Source organism: Centroberyx gerrardi, chromosome 15 (assembly GCF_048128805.1).
Source record: "Centroberyx gerrardi isolate f3 chromosome 15, fCenGer3.hap1.cur.20231027, whole genome shotgun sequence".
Taxonomy (NCBI): domain Eukaryota; kingdom Metazoa; phylum Chordata; class Actinopteri; order Beryciformes; family Berycidae; genus Centroberyx; species Centroberyx gerrardi.
Window position 1 is genome coordinate 29,623,925 of NC_136011.1, and position 15,202 is coordinate 29,639,126.

At 44.9% G+C, this 15,202-nt stretch overlaps 1 protein-coding gene across 2 annotated transcripts in view; it reads left to right on the plus strand.

Moving 5' to 3' along the window:
• Positions 1 to 3,462: 3,462 nt before the first annotated feature.
• The window catches only part of shld2 (shieldin complex subunit 2), a 14,962-nt gene continuing 3,222 nt past the window's right edge, over positions 3,463 to 15,202 (plus strand). For both annotated transcript variants that reach the window (XM_078288604.1, XM_078288605.1), the window contains exons 1-9: positions 3,463 to 3,585; positions 5,458 to 5,649; positions 6,283 to 7,385; positions 8,137 to 8,287; positions 8,471 to 8,578; positions 9,639 to 9,833; positions 11,009 to 11,155; positions 12,272 to 12,478; positions 13,006 to 13,249. In XM_078288604.1, coding sequence (XP_078144730.1) covers positions 3,579 to 3,585; positions 5,458 to 5,649; positions 6,283 to 7,385; positions 8,137 to 8,287; positions 8,471 to 8,578; positions 9,639 to 9,833; positions 11,009 to 11,155; positions 12,272 to 12,478; positions 13,006 to 13,249 — 2,354 coding nt within the window. In that variant the 5' untranslated portion in view covers positions 3,463 to 3,578. The remainder of the gene's footprint in view (positions 3,586 to 5,457; positions 5,650 to 6,282; positions 7,386 to 8,136; positions 8,288 to 8,470; positions 8,579 to 9,638; positions 9,834 to 11,008; positions 11,156 to 12,271; positions 12,479 to 13,005; positions 13,250 to 15,202) is intronic.

Genomic DNA, 15,202 nt, shown 5'->3' on the forward strand with positions numbered 1-15,202 from the left:
TACTTGGCCACAAAAAAAAACAGGTACAAGGAGAAATAAAAACACAACTACGAGGCAGTTGCATAAAAAAGGAACGGTGAATGGCAAAAAGTTACAACTATGGCACTGACATGTACATTTGTGGCCTTTTTGCCATATTTTCTGTAGTTTTTGTGATAGTTTTAGCTAGTGTCAAGCCACACAATACGAAAATATCAATTCCTGTTACAACCTTCAAAATAAAAGCTCCTGTCAACGATCATTTTTCAACGGTTCCTAATACAAAATTCGAGTGACATTATAGTTTACATTCGGGGAACAAGGCAGTCTTGTGTGGAGGTTTCGGGCTAATACGGGTCAGAAATGAGGCATAAAGTCAAGTCAAAGTTCGTGTTTCAACTATCTTTTCTTTCTTTTTTGACATTACCTTCAAATTTTTAAATCAAAATCGCTGTACTTCCTGTGTCGTTCTGTCGCTCTTTGGCGGGCTTGACGCAGATTCCTGCACGCGGGTTCCCCACCACCGCCACGGGAGCGCGCCTCGTGCCCTGCAGAACACGGGTGTGAATTATGGCACTGGCCTAAATGAATCCAGATTTAATTTTGTAGTTTTTAACATTATAATGGAGGACAAAGATAAAGAAAAAACCCTTATTCGGAATCCATATCTAAAAAAAATAATCACATCAGGCAGCATCAGGACCAAAGTTCCCTCTAAACTGATAATTTTGTGACCAATGACTAATAATTGATCACACTGACCAAATAATGATATTGATCACTTTGACCATATACCACTATCTTGTCCAATTTAGTGGAGTGATTTTGGTGGTAAATAATATTCATGCAGGGACTTTGCCTTAGTTGTGTGCTGGGATCTCCTCTCACGTGTGTGTGTGTGCGTGTGCGTGTGTGTTTGAGGGGGCGTGTCCAGGGGGGAGGGGGGGGGGGGGGGCGGTTAAGATGATGTGACTTGGAAGAAGTTTGAAATGGCTCCTTTCCTAAATTTAGAGCACATCACCTCCTAATGTCACAATTCATACATCTGTCTTATTACTTGTTACTGAAATGTAATCTATTACAGTTAGTAGTTACCTCAGAACAACTGTAGTCCCTTACAGAATCCAAGAGATTATCAGAATACATTAATGTAAGTCAAGTTTAACTTTATTATCCATTTAGGAAATTCATCCGGTCCCTGGTGCACAAACATACACACACAGTAACAATAAAACATCAACAACATCAACAAGAAACAAACAACAAGAGTGTCTAAAGAATCCCCCCCCCCCCCCCCCCCCTGCAAAAAATAAATAAACAACCAAAAAACAAGTTCAGTAGCATCACTGCAACTTGCACTGTAAACCAAGCAATGGATCACTTTCCCACAGACACTGAAGTCTGGAGTATACTATAGAATTAATTATTATTATTCATTCTGTGTAGGAAGCCTGCAGCAGACTGAGAGTCAGTTTCTCCTCCAGTCAGATCAGATCCTGATGAGCAGCAGAGCGTTTCTCCAGCTGCTGCTGACGGACTGACGGACTGCAGCAGGTGGAGAAAGCAGAGAAAACTCAGTAACTGAGCCGGCTGCTGAAAACCTGCTGATATCTGACACACAGGAGCGCTGCAGCTATAGTGACTGATATACAGGAGGGGGGCTGGAGGGGGGGTGGAAAGGATTTTAAAGAGGCATTAAGTAATCTATGACTTTTAGCGACATCTATTGGCAACCAGTTGGAATTGCAAAAGCATCAATAGAACTGATCTCCTCCTGTAAGTCTCAGCTACAAAAGGTAAAAAACGGCAAACAGTTCCCAAATTGGTCAAAACTAAAAATAATAATAATAATAATAGGAGGGAAAACACTTAAAATGTAGAAAGTAAGAAAATTTATTCAAGCTCAACATCGCAAAAGAAATTGCATTACAACGCCTTGATAAGTGCAAATAAGCCAGTGATAAATGTTCCACAGCTTTTTGACCCAATTTTTTTTGCGATGTAAATACATTTTCTCACTTATGCATTTTACTGAGAACGTTCTGAATGGATCTGCAGCCACACCACAACAAGCTGACTCAGCTAGCTAACGGTTGTGGTGCTGTGCTTTTATTCCGACTTTGAAAAATTGTCAGAAACTGTGAAATCGCTTCAAATATCATCTAGTGTAAGGTCAGCGTAACATGCGGTTCTACATGTGTTCCTCCATCATGGAGACGGGCTGCTGCAGCAGGTTGGTGATAAAACGGTAAAGCCTCTAATCAAAGGTCACAGCACCGAAACAAAAGATGGAGCAAATATTTCAGCTGCATGTGAACAAAAGCTGACTGTGAATGAAAGGCAGGATCATGAGGTGCGGCTGTCAGGAGCTGCAGGTCGGACAGGTTCGGCCTCCTGACGCTGCAGTAAGACGATAAGGTACAAGACTACAAGAGAAAGTACAACCAATACACTAATTATTTGTGTTGTGTGGTTAATCTGATTGGATACCTGTGGGCAGACACTGATCAGACTGATATAAGACGGCCTCTCATTGTTAAAAACTATTTGGCTGATGAAGGTCTTGAAAACGTTTTAATCCTTCAATAAAATGTTTTAAATTGCAAGTATAGAGTCAGGTGCAGTGCAGGAGTCTCTTCACATGTTCTGTAGAGCGTAAATGTAAAATATAAATCAGTAGATGAAATATGGAGCTATAATACCATAAAGACAACAGAAGAACAAGTACAGACTGCAAACAGTAAATGTTTAAGCTGCCGATAAGAAAATTTAAATGTAAACTAGGTGGTTTACTGGCTCCTGTTGCCTGGTTGTTATTTGGTGTGTATTCCACACTACAGCCACATTACCATGCAACAGGAGCCATATTTATGCAAATTTGTGTCTTTCATTTCCTTCTTATTGGTCACTTCTTGTTGCTTGCATTATGTTCTCTTTCCGTCTCCATTCTGTCCTCCTTACTAATTTAGGACATTTAGAACACTGATTTTCAACCTGAGTGTGTGTGTGTGTGTGTGTGTTTTTGTCTTGAGCCAAAAAGGTTGAGAGCTGCTGATCCGGGAACTGAAGTTTATTCTACATTTATCTGACTGTTCTGTAAAAGTCTAAAATCTGTATTTCTCTTCCTCATCATTGAAATGAGTTTCTTAGACAAATATAAATAGTGAAGTTGATCCTATGTATGAATTTCTTTCCAAAGCCTTTGCCTTTCCATCAAGAGAATCTAAAATATAAGATAGTTTTGATTTGTTTAACACTTTTTTGGTCGCTGCATAATTCCATTTCTGTTATTTCATAGTTTTGATGTTTTACTGTTATTCTAAAATGTGGAAAATAGTAAAAAATAAAGACAGATTTGACTTTTGACTGGTAGTGTGCATCGCCAACTCCCACCGCAGCCGGCGTCTGGTTGGTGAAGCCGGAGGGAGTTTACTGGTTAAACTCTTTTTTTACTGGTTGAACTCTTTTTCTTCTGTTTAAATAGAAGCAGCCGTGTGAAGGAACGCAGAACGCTGACCAGCCTCAGTCTGACAGACGGACTTCTGCTTTATCGTTCCCAGCTGTGAAGAGTTGGGCAACACAGCGCTCCATCCGTTTACATGTCAGGTGAAAACCTCGTAACTCGAAATTCTTGGCCTTATAAAACCCTTTAAGACTGTATTGGATAAGCTCAAAAATGCTTGGTGGTCAATCTAAAAACAAGGCAGCTTCTCTTAGCTTCTGAAAATTTGGCATTTTGGAGATAAGAGGTTTTCACCCGACAAAGATAATATGGATCAGCGGTCCTGGACGACGGCTGCTCCTTCACCATTAATTTTGTGCTGAGTCATGGTTGTGTAATCTGTAACATAATGTTCAGTGTGCTTTAAAACAGCAGTAACACCCGAGAGGGAGTTTTCTTACTGTGATAAAATCTCCTCTCCTCTCCTTTCTTCTCCTCTCTTCTCCTTGTTTCCTCTCCTCTCCTCTCCTCTCCTTTCCTCTCCTCTCTTCTCCTTGTTTCCTCTCCTCTCCTCTCCTTGTTTCATCTCCTTTCCTCTCCTCTCATCTCCTCTCCTCTCCTCTCCTTGTTTCCTCTCCTCTCCTCTCCTCTCATCTCCTCTCCTCTCTTCTCCTTGTTTCCTCTCCTCTCCTCTCCTTGTTTCATCTCCTCTCCTCTCCTCTCATCTCCTCTCCTCTCCTTGTTTCCTCTCCTCTCCTCTCCTCTCCTTTCCTCTCCTCTCTTCTCCTTGTTTCCTCTCCTCTCCTCTCCTTGTTTCATCTCCTCTCCTCTCCTCTCATCTCCTCTCCTCTCCTCTCCTTGTTTCCTCTCCTCTCCTCTCCTCTCCTTTCCTCTCCTCTCTTCTCCTTGTTTCCTCTCCTCTCCTCTCCTTGTTTCATCTCCTTTCCTCTCCTCTCATCTCCTCTCCTCTCCTCTCCTTGTTTCCTCTCCTCTCCTCTCCTCTCCTCTCATCTCCTCTCCTCTCTTCTCCTTGTTTCCTCTCCTCTCCTCTCCTCTCCTTTCCTCTCCTCTCTTCTCCTTGTTTCCTCTCCTCTCCTCTCCTTGTTTCCTCTCCTCTCCTCTCCTCTCCTCTCCTCTCTTCTCCTTGTTTCCTCTCCTCTTCTCCTTGTTTCATCTCCTCTCCTTGTCTCCTCTCCTCTCCTCTCCTCTCCTCTCCTTGTTTCCTCTCCTCTCCTCTCCTCTCCTCTGCTCTCCTCTCCTCTCCTTGTCTCCTCTCCTCTCCTTTCCTCTCCTCTCCTTTCCTCTCCTCTCCTCTCCTCTCCTCTCCTTGTTTCCTCTCCTCTCCTCTCCTCTCATCTCCTCTCCTCTCTTCTCCTTGTTTCCTCTCCTCTCCTCTCCTTGTTTCATCTCCTCTCCTCTCCTCTCATCTCCTCTCCTCTCCTTGTTTCCTCTCCTCTCCTCTCCTCTCCTTTCCTCTCCTCTCTTCTCCTTGTTTCCTCTCCTCTCCTCTCCTTGTTTCATCTCCTCTCCTCTCCTCTCATCTCCTCTCCTCTCCTCTCCTTGTTTCCTCTCCTCTCCTCTCCTCTCCTTTCCTCTCCTCTCTTCTCCTTGTTTCCTCTCCTCTCCTCTCCTTGTTTCATCTCCTTTCCTCTCCTCTCATCTCCTCTCCTCTCCTCTCCTTGTTTCCTCTCCTCTCCTCTCCTCTCCTCTCATCTCCTCTCCTCTCTTCTCCTTGTTTCCTCTCCTCTCCTCTCCTCTCCTTTCCTCTCCTCTCTTCTCCTTGTTTCCTCTCCTCTCCTCTCCTTGTTTCCTCTCCTCTCCTCTCCTCTCCTCTCCTCTCTTCTCCTTGTTTCCTCTCCTCTTCTCCTTGTTTCATCTCCTCTCCTTGTCTCCTCTCCTCTCCTCTCCTCTCCTCTCCTTGTTTCCTCTCCTCTCCTCTCCTCTCCTCTGCTCTCCTCTCCTCTCCTTGTCTCCTCTCCTCTCCTTTCCTCTCCTCTCCTTTCCTCTCCTCTCCTCTCCTCTCCTCTCCTCTGCAGATCTGAAGGAACTGGATCCAGAGACAGAAAGCATGTCGGACAAACCGAAGATCCACGTCTTCCTGGGCGCTCCTCCTCCCTCCGGCCCGGCCTCGGTGTCTGAAGCTGGGGTGGAAGATGAGCAGCGCCCCCCTGGCCGGTGGAGCCGCCTGGAGCTCTGCTGGCAGGGAGGGAGGCTGAGGCCCAGAGCAGGTGAGGTTCAGGGTTCGACTGATATGGGTTGTTGAAGGCCGATACCCTGATATTCAGACTGGATGTCCATCTGGTTCCACTCCATTATTCTGAGATTTCCTCCTCGTTAGTCGTTTTCTGTGTGTGGGGGTTGATTTTCCCCGAACCAATCACTAGTGACCAACGTATCTGAACCAATCACTAGTGACTGACGTATCTGAACCAACTAGTGACTGACATATCTGAACCAACTAGTGACTGACATATCTGAACCAACTAGTGACTGACGTATCTGAACCGATCACTAGTGACCAACGTATCTGAACCAATCACTAGTGACTGACGTATCTGAACCAACTAGTGACTGACATATCTGAACCGATCACTAGTGACTGACGTATCTGAACCAACTCGCTCCACAACATCTGAGAGTGGAGGGACGAGATTCAGGAACTGGAACCAGGATAGGCCGATACGTTTTTTTTATTTTTTTATTTAAGCTGCCAATACCCAATATTTTGTGCTGATATCCTCTCACTTTAACCAGTTTCATGAAAAAAAAATCTTAAAACTTTTAAAACAATATTATGATTCAATAGACATGAAAAAAATAGCATAAATTAGCCAAATTAATGAAATGGATTCCTCTTTCAGGTGAGAGTGTTGCCCACAGAGAGGCTGACCAATCTACCCAGAGTTTCCCAGGCCGGGATGACGAGATGAACGCAGTCCAGGAGGATTTGTGCACCAAGGCTGATCAGACTGTAGAGGCTTTACACAGCCAGGATGGACAAGCGAGATTTGACTACAAACTGAATGCCGATCAGGAAGATCTCTGCACCAAAGTTCACAAATCTACTGAGAGATTTCCGAGCAAAGATGAACAATCGAACGCAGAAAAGGAGGATCTCAGCACCGGCGCTCAGCACTTTAGTGGGAATTTACCAAACCAGAATGATCAATCGAATGCAGATGAGGAAGATCCGTGCTCGGCTTCCATTCATGAGTATCTGGACAGCTGTTTCCCGGCAGCCCAACCAGAACCAGAACCACAACGAGACGCAGAACCAGAACCAGAACCAGAACCAGAAAGGTCCAACAAGAAGTCCTCACCAGCCGTCCCATCTACATCCGTCCAAACTCAGTACCTCAGCACATGGACTCTCAGTCAGGCGTTAATCCTGCGAGGCAGGCGTGACGTCCAATCAGGATCCAGCCCTGAGAAAACCCTGCCTCCTCGAACCCCGCCCAAACACACCCCGACGCCCCCGTCCACCTCCTCCAGCACCCCAGAACTCTTCAGCCCTGCCCCGTCCACCCAGTCGCCCGCCGTCTCCCCGCTCGGCTCCATGGAGCTTTTCTACGAACCCTTCCTGACCCAGAGGACAGAGGAAGGGGGCGTGGTCCTGGAGGCCACCCCAGACGGCGTGCTCTGCTCCCAGGGTGCGGAGCGGCAGGAGCTGGAGGGCGTTGAACCCAGGGAGTCCAGAGTAACACCTCAGTCCCAGGCCACCAAGACCGCCCAGACCGCCCAGACCGCCCAGACCGCCCAGACTTCCCCCTCCAAGTCTCCTGATCACAAGAGAGCTCGAATGTCCGAAGGTTTTACCATGACTGAAGCGTCTCCACCGCCACCGGACGGCGCTGGCGTCGGGCTACAAGGTCTTACCAGTCTTCTGATCCGGTGTGTCAAACCGGGGGTGCGGTACTCGGTCCTGGTGGCGGTGGTTCACCCCTGTCACCTGAAGGAGATCAAGGTCGGTTCGGTGGTCTGGCAACACAGTCTCATGAAATTTGGTGAAATGAGCACGAACTCTGAAACTCAGATTCCGTGTTTCTGACAGGAATCCAGTTCAGATCAGGTTCCTCCTCCAGTAAAGGATTCTGGTCCAACAGCAGGAATTGGACTGGTGCTCATTTCACAAAATTTCATGAGACCAGACTTGGTCTTCTTTAACACTGCTGTCATTTTTTTTTATGTGTGTTTATTGTTGATTCAGTTCTTTACATTTCTACAATAAATTATACATTTAGTAGCAGCATGGTGGTTTTGAAAGATTTTTCCATAACTGGAACTTCACAGGTTTGATTCCCGTAACAATGACCATCGCTGCTGAAGTGTCCATGAGCAAGACGCTGAACAGGGAACTGTTAATGTAGCAACACAGGAATGTAGGATCCCATTAACCTAACAACACATTTCAGTTACTAGTGTCACAATCCTGCTAACGTAATAAATTAAAGTAAAATGTATAACACGAATGGGAAATTTATTATTAACAGAATTATTACACTATTAACTGCAAACGAATTAACTCTAATGGGAAATTATTATATTAACAGTTGTGACAGGTAACAGGAGCGACTCGAGTATTTTGGTTTTGTTTGAGAGATGATTTTCTGCTGTAAATGCTTCATGAAGTACATCTGTTGTATGAAACATCTTAGATGAGATGCATGAAGGGATAGATTGGTTGACCTACTGACTGATTTACTGATGGATTAAAGGTGAAGTCAGGAGCGTCGGCAGGCAGCTTCGTTCCTCTGGCGTCCATCGTTGTGACGGACCAATCAGGCGTTGAGATGAAGGTGGTGCTGTGGCGGCGGGCGGCGTTCTGGGCCTTGACCGTCCAGCCTGGAGACCTTCTGCTCATCACAGGTACAGAACAACAGTCAGCTCCTTTATAAAGCATCTTTCTGCATGAGAGACCGTCTAATCATCTAGTTGGCTGGTAAAAAAATCATTACAAAAAGCAGAAGCTTCACCGCGCTCAAAGCGATAAAGGAGGTGTGCTTCATGAAGGCTCATCAAGTTTTAATACAATGTTGTTTGTGTGGTCAGGACTGCAGGTGAACGAGGACAGATGGAGAGGAGAGACGGTTCTTCAGTCGACTTACAGCAGCAGACTGTTGAACCTGGGACAGATCACTGCCACCGCCTCACCACCAGGTAGCGCTACAGCCAAGCTGGGGAGGAACAACCACAAAGTATCACAATCTACCACAAAGTACCATACAGAGCCACAAAGAACCACAAAGTACCATACAGAGCCACAAAGTACCACAAAGTACCATACAGAGCCACAAAGTACCATACAGAGCCACAAAGAACCACAAAGTACCATACAGAGCCGCAAAGTACCACAAAGTACCATACAGAGCCGCAAAGTACCACAAACTACCATACAGAGCCGCAAAGTACCACAAACTACCATACAGAGCCGCAAAGTACCACAAACTACCATACAGAGCCGCAAAGAACCACAAACTACCATACAGAGCTGCAAAGAACCACAAACTACTACAAACTACCACAAAGTACCATACAGAGCCACAAAGAACCACAAACTACTACAAACTACCACAAAGAACCACAAACTACCATAATGGGTGAATACATGGTATGCAAATAAGCGGCCAATATCTGCTGAGCTGCCAAAATTACACTCAAATGAATGGCACATTTGTGAAGTCGCGTACCGTGTATTCGTCCCATAAAGCATACCAAAGTACCACAGACTACCACAAGTACCACAAAGTGGATAGTTTGTAGTACTTTGCGGTATGTTGAGTTGAGTTGAGTTGAGAAGTTTATGTACCATTTGTGGACACCCACATTGGAGTTTAAAAAGTGAAGAGCTAATGACATATAAGACACAAAAAATACACACAAGCAAACAAATACAAATGAACAGAAACTCTGATGGGAAAGCGCTGTGAGTAGACCATAAAACAGTCCATAAAGTGCAGGAGCAATTTAATGATTAGAAACTATATTGAAGGATAAAATACCTTGAGATTAATCATCTCGTATCTCGTATTTCTTCGTATAGTACTTGGAAAGAAACTATTCCTGAAACAGGATTGGTAGTTTGTGGTACTTTGTTGTACACTGTGACGACTAGTAGTACCCATTATTGTTGGTAATTGAATCAGTTAGTTGAACAGTAAATTGACCATCTCTCTCTCTCTCTCTCTCTCCCTCTCTCCCTCTCTCTCTCTCTCTCCAGTTCCTCAGCATGTTAATGCTCGCTCTCTCAGGTCTCTGTGTGTGTTCCTGCGTGCGCGGCGCCCCCTGCTGGCCTCCCTCCCTCCGCGGGTCGTCCAGAACCTGAACCGGCTCCCCTACGCCCCCCTCAGGTCTCTGAGGGTCGGCGCGCTGGTGCACGCCCTGCTGCGCGTCACACACACCGACATGAGCGCCGGTAGGGCCGAGGGGTGTGTGTGTGTGTGTGTGTGTGTGTGTGTGTATGAATGTGTTTGTATTACTGTACTTGTGAGGACTGGTTTAAGTTCAGGACCTGCAAAGTGAGGACATTTTGGTCCGTCCTCACTTTTTAAGAGAGGTTTTCTTGATGATTGTATAGTTTAATTGTTTGTGTTGTCATATTTGCATGTATGATTTATTTTATTCTCAAACTAAACCTAGTTAGTCTTTAATGGAGTTCAGTTATTTCAAACTGACAAAGTAAACATGCTGATTTATTAAACATTTTCAAAAGATAGGTGTCCCCAAACTGATGGGTAGATACTACATATTATACTACATCATATACTGTACATATACTACATCATATACTGTACATATACTACATCATATACTGTCTATACTACATCATATACTGTCTATACTACATCATATACTGTACATATACTACATCATATACTGTACATATACTACATCATATACTGTCTATACTACATCATACACTGTCTATAGTACATCATATACTGTCCATATATTACATACTGTCCATATACTATATCATATACTGTCTATACTACATCATATACTGTCTATACTACATCATATACTGTCTATACTACATCATATACTGTCTATACTACATCATATACTGTCCATATATTACATCATATACTGTCCATATACTACATCATATACAGTATATATACAGTTTGTCTATAAGCTCCATTAGTTTTCTTTGTCAATTTTACAATATTTTCACAGATAGATGAAAAAAAAGGCTGCAATATTGGTGCAAAATGTAAATATCCGGTGTAATTATGTTCTTTGGCAAAACGTCTTTTTATGGATGTTTTTGTAACTCTGCCCACTTTTTTTTATATTTGTGATTTTGGACAGGACTCTATTTAATTGCATCCTAGGTTCAAGTCCATATTTTATACTGTATAATAATATTTAAGTAAGGGAGAGTAAGGGAAATCTATTGAGTGATATTCAGTATGAAATGACATTCAAATACAGTGTGTGGATGTGGATGTGTGTGTCACTTGTGCATTTATTTTTGTGTGTGTGTGTTATATGTGCATCCAGGTGCATTGTATATGTATTCTTACATGTCTGACTGTGTATGTGTGTGTCTGACTGTGTGTGTGTGTGTGTGTGTGTGTGTGTCAGTGTGGCGGAGCGGGGCGGAGTCTCGCAGCAGGTCGGCCGTCCAGCTGAAGGCGGTTCTGGCTGTAGAGCAGCCGGGCGGCCAGCAGGGGGCGGTGGTGCTGTGGGGGGCGGCGCTGGACTGGCTGCCCCGCTTCAGCCGGGACAGAGGTACACACACACACACACACACACACACACACACACACACACACACACACACGCTTGTACAGGGAGTCTGCAGGTCATTATAAAGTCTTAAAGGTCCCATATTATAGGAAGTCAAAGTTTCTTCTACTTTTATACGGATATGACCAAGCATGACCAATGAGGACATTGTTAAAATTTGACTAGTTTGGGCGGTCAAATTTTATTAAAGTTATTGCATTTTCAAAACTCCATCCTTTTTTGCTTTTCTCCAGTCAGTTTCAGTCTAACTCCATGAAACGCATCACAGCTGGACTCGCTCCTGATTGGCTCCCTCACTAAAGAATGACTGAAGTCTGTCCAATCTAGTCCTACTTTGAATTGTCAAATAAAAGAAAATGAAAATGCCAAAAAAAGTAATCTTAAAAAAACACAGCATTTTTCACCAAGATACAAAGAAAAAATAGAGAAAATTAATTAACTTTTAGTTTGATGACATTGATTGATGTTGCACACAGTCCAGAACAGGCCTAACTAATAGATCACTGATCAGGCCGATTCATGAACATCCTGATTATTGACTGCACAATCCAAACACGTACAGGCCAGAGGTGAGTACTCGAGTCACATGACATGGACTCGAGTCACAGTTTGAATTGCTTGAGACTTGACTTGATGCATGAAGAGAAGACTTGAGACTTGACTTGACTTGGGTTCTGGTGACTTGGGACTTGACTCTGACTTGTACTTTGATGACTTGAAAAGGTTTCTAAAGTCTTGACTTGAGATCTTGTGTTTGTGTAAATGACTTAGATTGAAAGTGATGAGATTTGTTCCAGCGGACGACTGAATTTAAATTCTGTTTTCTGAATTTGTATGGAATGATTGAATTTATTGAAGTTGAAACTGATTATAGAAATCAAACTCATGATGCTCTTACCAAGTTTTTATCCTATTAAAACCATATTGCATTGAAAAGTCCTAGATATTTAGTTTTCTTTAAGATATTAAATTGATACTGGACTCTTGATTTGTTCTGACTTGGACTTGACTTGGTAATCTACATTTAGACTTGAGACTTGACTTGAGAGTTGGACGCTGATGTTTCTCTGACTCCTCTCTCTCCTCCGTCTCCTGCAGCCTCTGTCTGGGACTTCCGCTTCCTCCTGGTGAGGGAGGGTTTGACCTCTGACCTCCCGGAGCTGCACTCCACCCCCTGGAGCTCCGCCCGGCCCCTGGACCCCGCGGACCGCCGGGCGCTCGACTTCCGCTCAGCCGGACCGGTCCGGACCGGGAACACCAGTCTGGAGCTGGACCTGGACACCCTGCTGTCCCAGAAATACAGCGGTGAGTCCGGAGGAAGAGGAGGGAACACACCGAAAACTACAGTACTTCCACTACAATAGAAGTTCTGTTACTTTACTGATATTTTACTGCAGTAGAAGTCAAAGTTCTGGTGTAAAAATCTCCTTCAGTAAAAGTAAAAAGTGTGTGATTTAAAATGTCCTCAGAGTAAAAGTTCCTGAGTTCCTCTTTAGAACAGAGAACGTTGTTAGCTGTGATCTTTTCCATGTGATTCTAAAAGGAGAGAGGTCAGAGTTCAAACTAGATTCTTTTCACTGGAAACATTAGAAACGAGAAAATAAAGTGCAGAAACAAAGTAAAGTCAGATTCCTCTTCTCACTGTGAATGGATCCACAGTTTGTCAGTTTCTGTTGATCCAGTTTCTGTTGCTGATGGAGAGACACTAAATAGTACAATACTACATACTAAAAACCTACTTCAGTAAAAGTTAAATTACTGGCTTTAAAAATACTCCAAAAAGTACACAAAAAATCTACTCAAAAGTAATTAGTTACTTCACCCTGTTCCAGGCGACGTGGAGCTCAGAGTCCACATCACCGCCTTCCAGTTCCAGGACGGTCCTCCTTCCCAGAATGCACCTCAGCAGGTCCTGGACAGCTCGGCGCCGCCGGACGGCATCGTGGCGGCGCTGAGCGGTGACGTCACCTACACCGGCTGCGGCCGCTGCGCCGCCGAGCTCGACACCGACGACAACGGCATCTACCGCCCCTGCTACCCCTGCCTGCCCCGCACCGCCGTGAGGCGCTACTACAGGTACTGCTGCACCCCGCTTCTGTCAGGACTCTTCTTCTGCTGCTGCTAATGCTGCTGCTGCTTCTGCCTCTTCTTCTGCTGCTGCTTCTGCTGCTGCTGCTTCTGCCTCTTCTTCTGCTGCTGCTTCTGCTGCTGCTGCTGCTTCTGCCTCTTCTTCTGCTGCTGCTGCTTCTGCTGCCTCTTCTTCTACTGCTGCTTCTTCTACTGCTGCTACTGCTGCTGCTGCCTCTTCTTCTGCTGCTGCTTCTGCTGCTGCTGCTTCTGCCTCTTCTTCTGCTGCTGCTGCTTCTGCTGCTGCTGCTTCTGCCTCTTCTTCTGCTGCTGCTTCTGCTGCTGCTGCTTCTGCTGCCTCTTCTTCTGCTGCTGCTTCTTCTACTGCTGCTACTGCTGCTGCTGCCTCTTCTTCTGCTGCTGCTTCTTCTACTGCTGCTACTGCTGCTGCTGCCTCTTCTTCTGCTGCTGCTTCTTCTTCTACTGCTGCTACTGCTGCTGCTTCTTCTTCTGCTGCTTCTTCTGCTGCTTCTTCTGCTGCTGCTTCTGCTGCTGCCTCTTCTTCTGCTGCTTCTTCTGCTGCTGCTGCTGCTTCTTCTACTGCTGCTTCTGCTGCTGCCTCTTCTTCTGCTGCTTCTTCTGCTGCTGCTGCTGCTTCTTCTACTGCTTCTTCTGCTGCTGCCTCTTCTTCTGCTGCTGCTTCTGCTGCTGCTGCTACTGCTTCTGCCTCTTCTTCTGCTGCTGCTGCTGCTTCTGCCTCTTCTTCTGCTGCTGCTGCTGCTGCTGCTGCTGCTGCTTCTGCCTCTTCTTCTGCTGCTGCTGCTGCTTCTGCCTCTTCTTCTGCTGCTGCTTCTGCTGCTTCTGCCTCTTCTTCTGCTGCTGCTTCTGCTGCTTCTGCTGCTGCCTCTTCTTCTGCTTCTTCTGCTGCTTCTTTTCCTGCTGCTTCTTCTACTGCTTCTTCTTCTGCTGCTTCTTCTGCTTCTTCTGCTGCTTCTTTTCCTGCTGCTTCTTCTACTGCTTCTTCTTCTGCTGCTTCTTCTGCTTCTTCTGCTGCTCATGCTTCTTCTTCTACTTCTGTCTTCTTCTGCTCCTTTTTCTGCTTCTTCTGCCTCTGCTTCTTCTACTTCTGCTACTTCTTCCTCTGCTGCTTTTTCTTCTACTGCTTCTGATTCTTCTTCTACTGCTTCTTCCTCTGCTGCTTCTTCTTCTGCTTCTTCTTCTGCCCCTGCTGCTTCTTCCTTTGCTGCTTCTTCTTCTGCTGCTTCTTCTGCCCAAAACGTCTTCTGCTTCTTCTTCTTCTTGTTCTGCTGCTTCTTCCTTTGCTGCTTTTGCTGCTTCTGTTTCTTCTTCTGCTGCTTCTTCTTCTGTTGCTGCTTCTTCTGCTGCCCAAAACAATCTGTACCTCAGAGACTGTAAGTCCTAGCAGCCAAATTTGGTGGATGTGTTTCAAATCTCCCTCACTACTCAGGAAACAAAAATGACACCGATCGGCCAGACGGTGGCGCCTTAACAAGCAACTTTACTCCTGAACCATGAGGTCTAGAATCAAACATTTTTTTTCTCAGATTCCTTGACTCAAGCTGAATCCATCACACATATTGGGGTTTTTTTTCCGCTATGATGGTTTTCTGCCATTTTGAATTTCATGCAAAACCTATATTTTGCTTTTCGTCCTGCTAAATTGATCCAATGTCAACGAAATTTTGCACACAACAGACACAGACTTCCTGGATCACAGCTGTTATCCAGAGTTTTGAAAATTCAAAGCGTTTGCTCACGGTTCACGAATGAAGCTGATGAAGGAAGTGAGGCATAATTCCTAAATGCTTCATGCCAGAGCGACCCAACTTCACATACACTGTATATTTGGGATGGAACCAAAGTGTGACAGACCAGATTTGGTCACGCTCCATCTCGCCGCCTTCAGCCCAACCTTGCAATAACAACTATTCTTTTAAAATT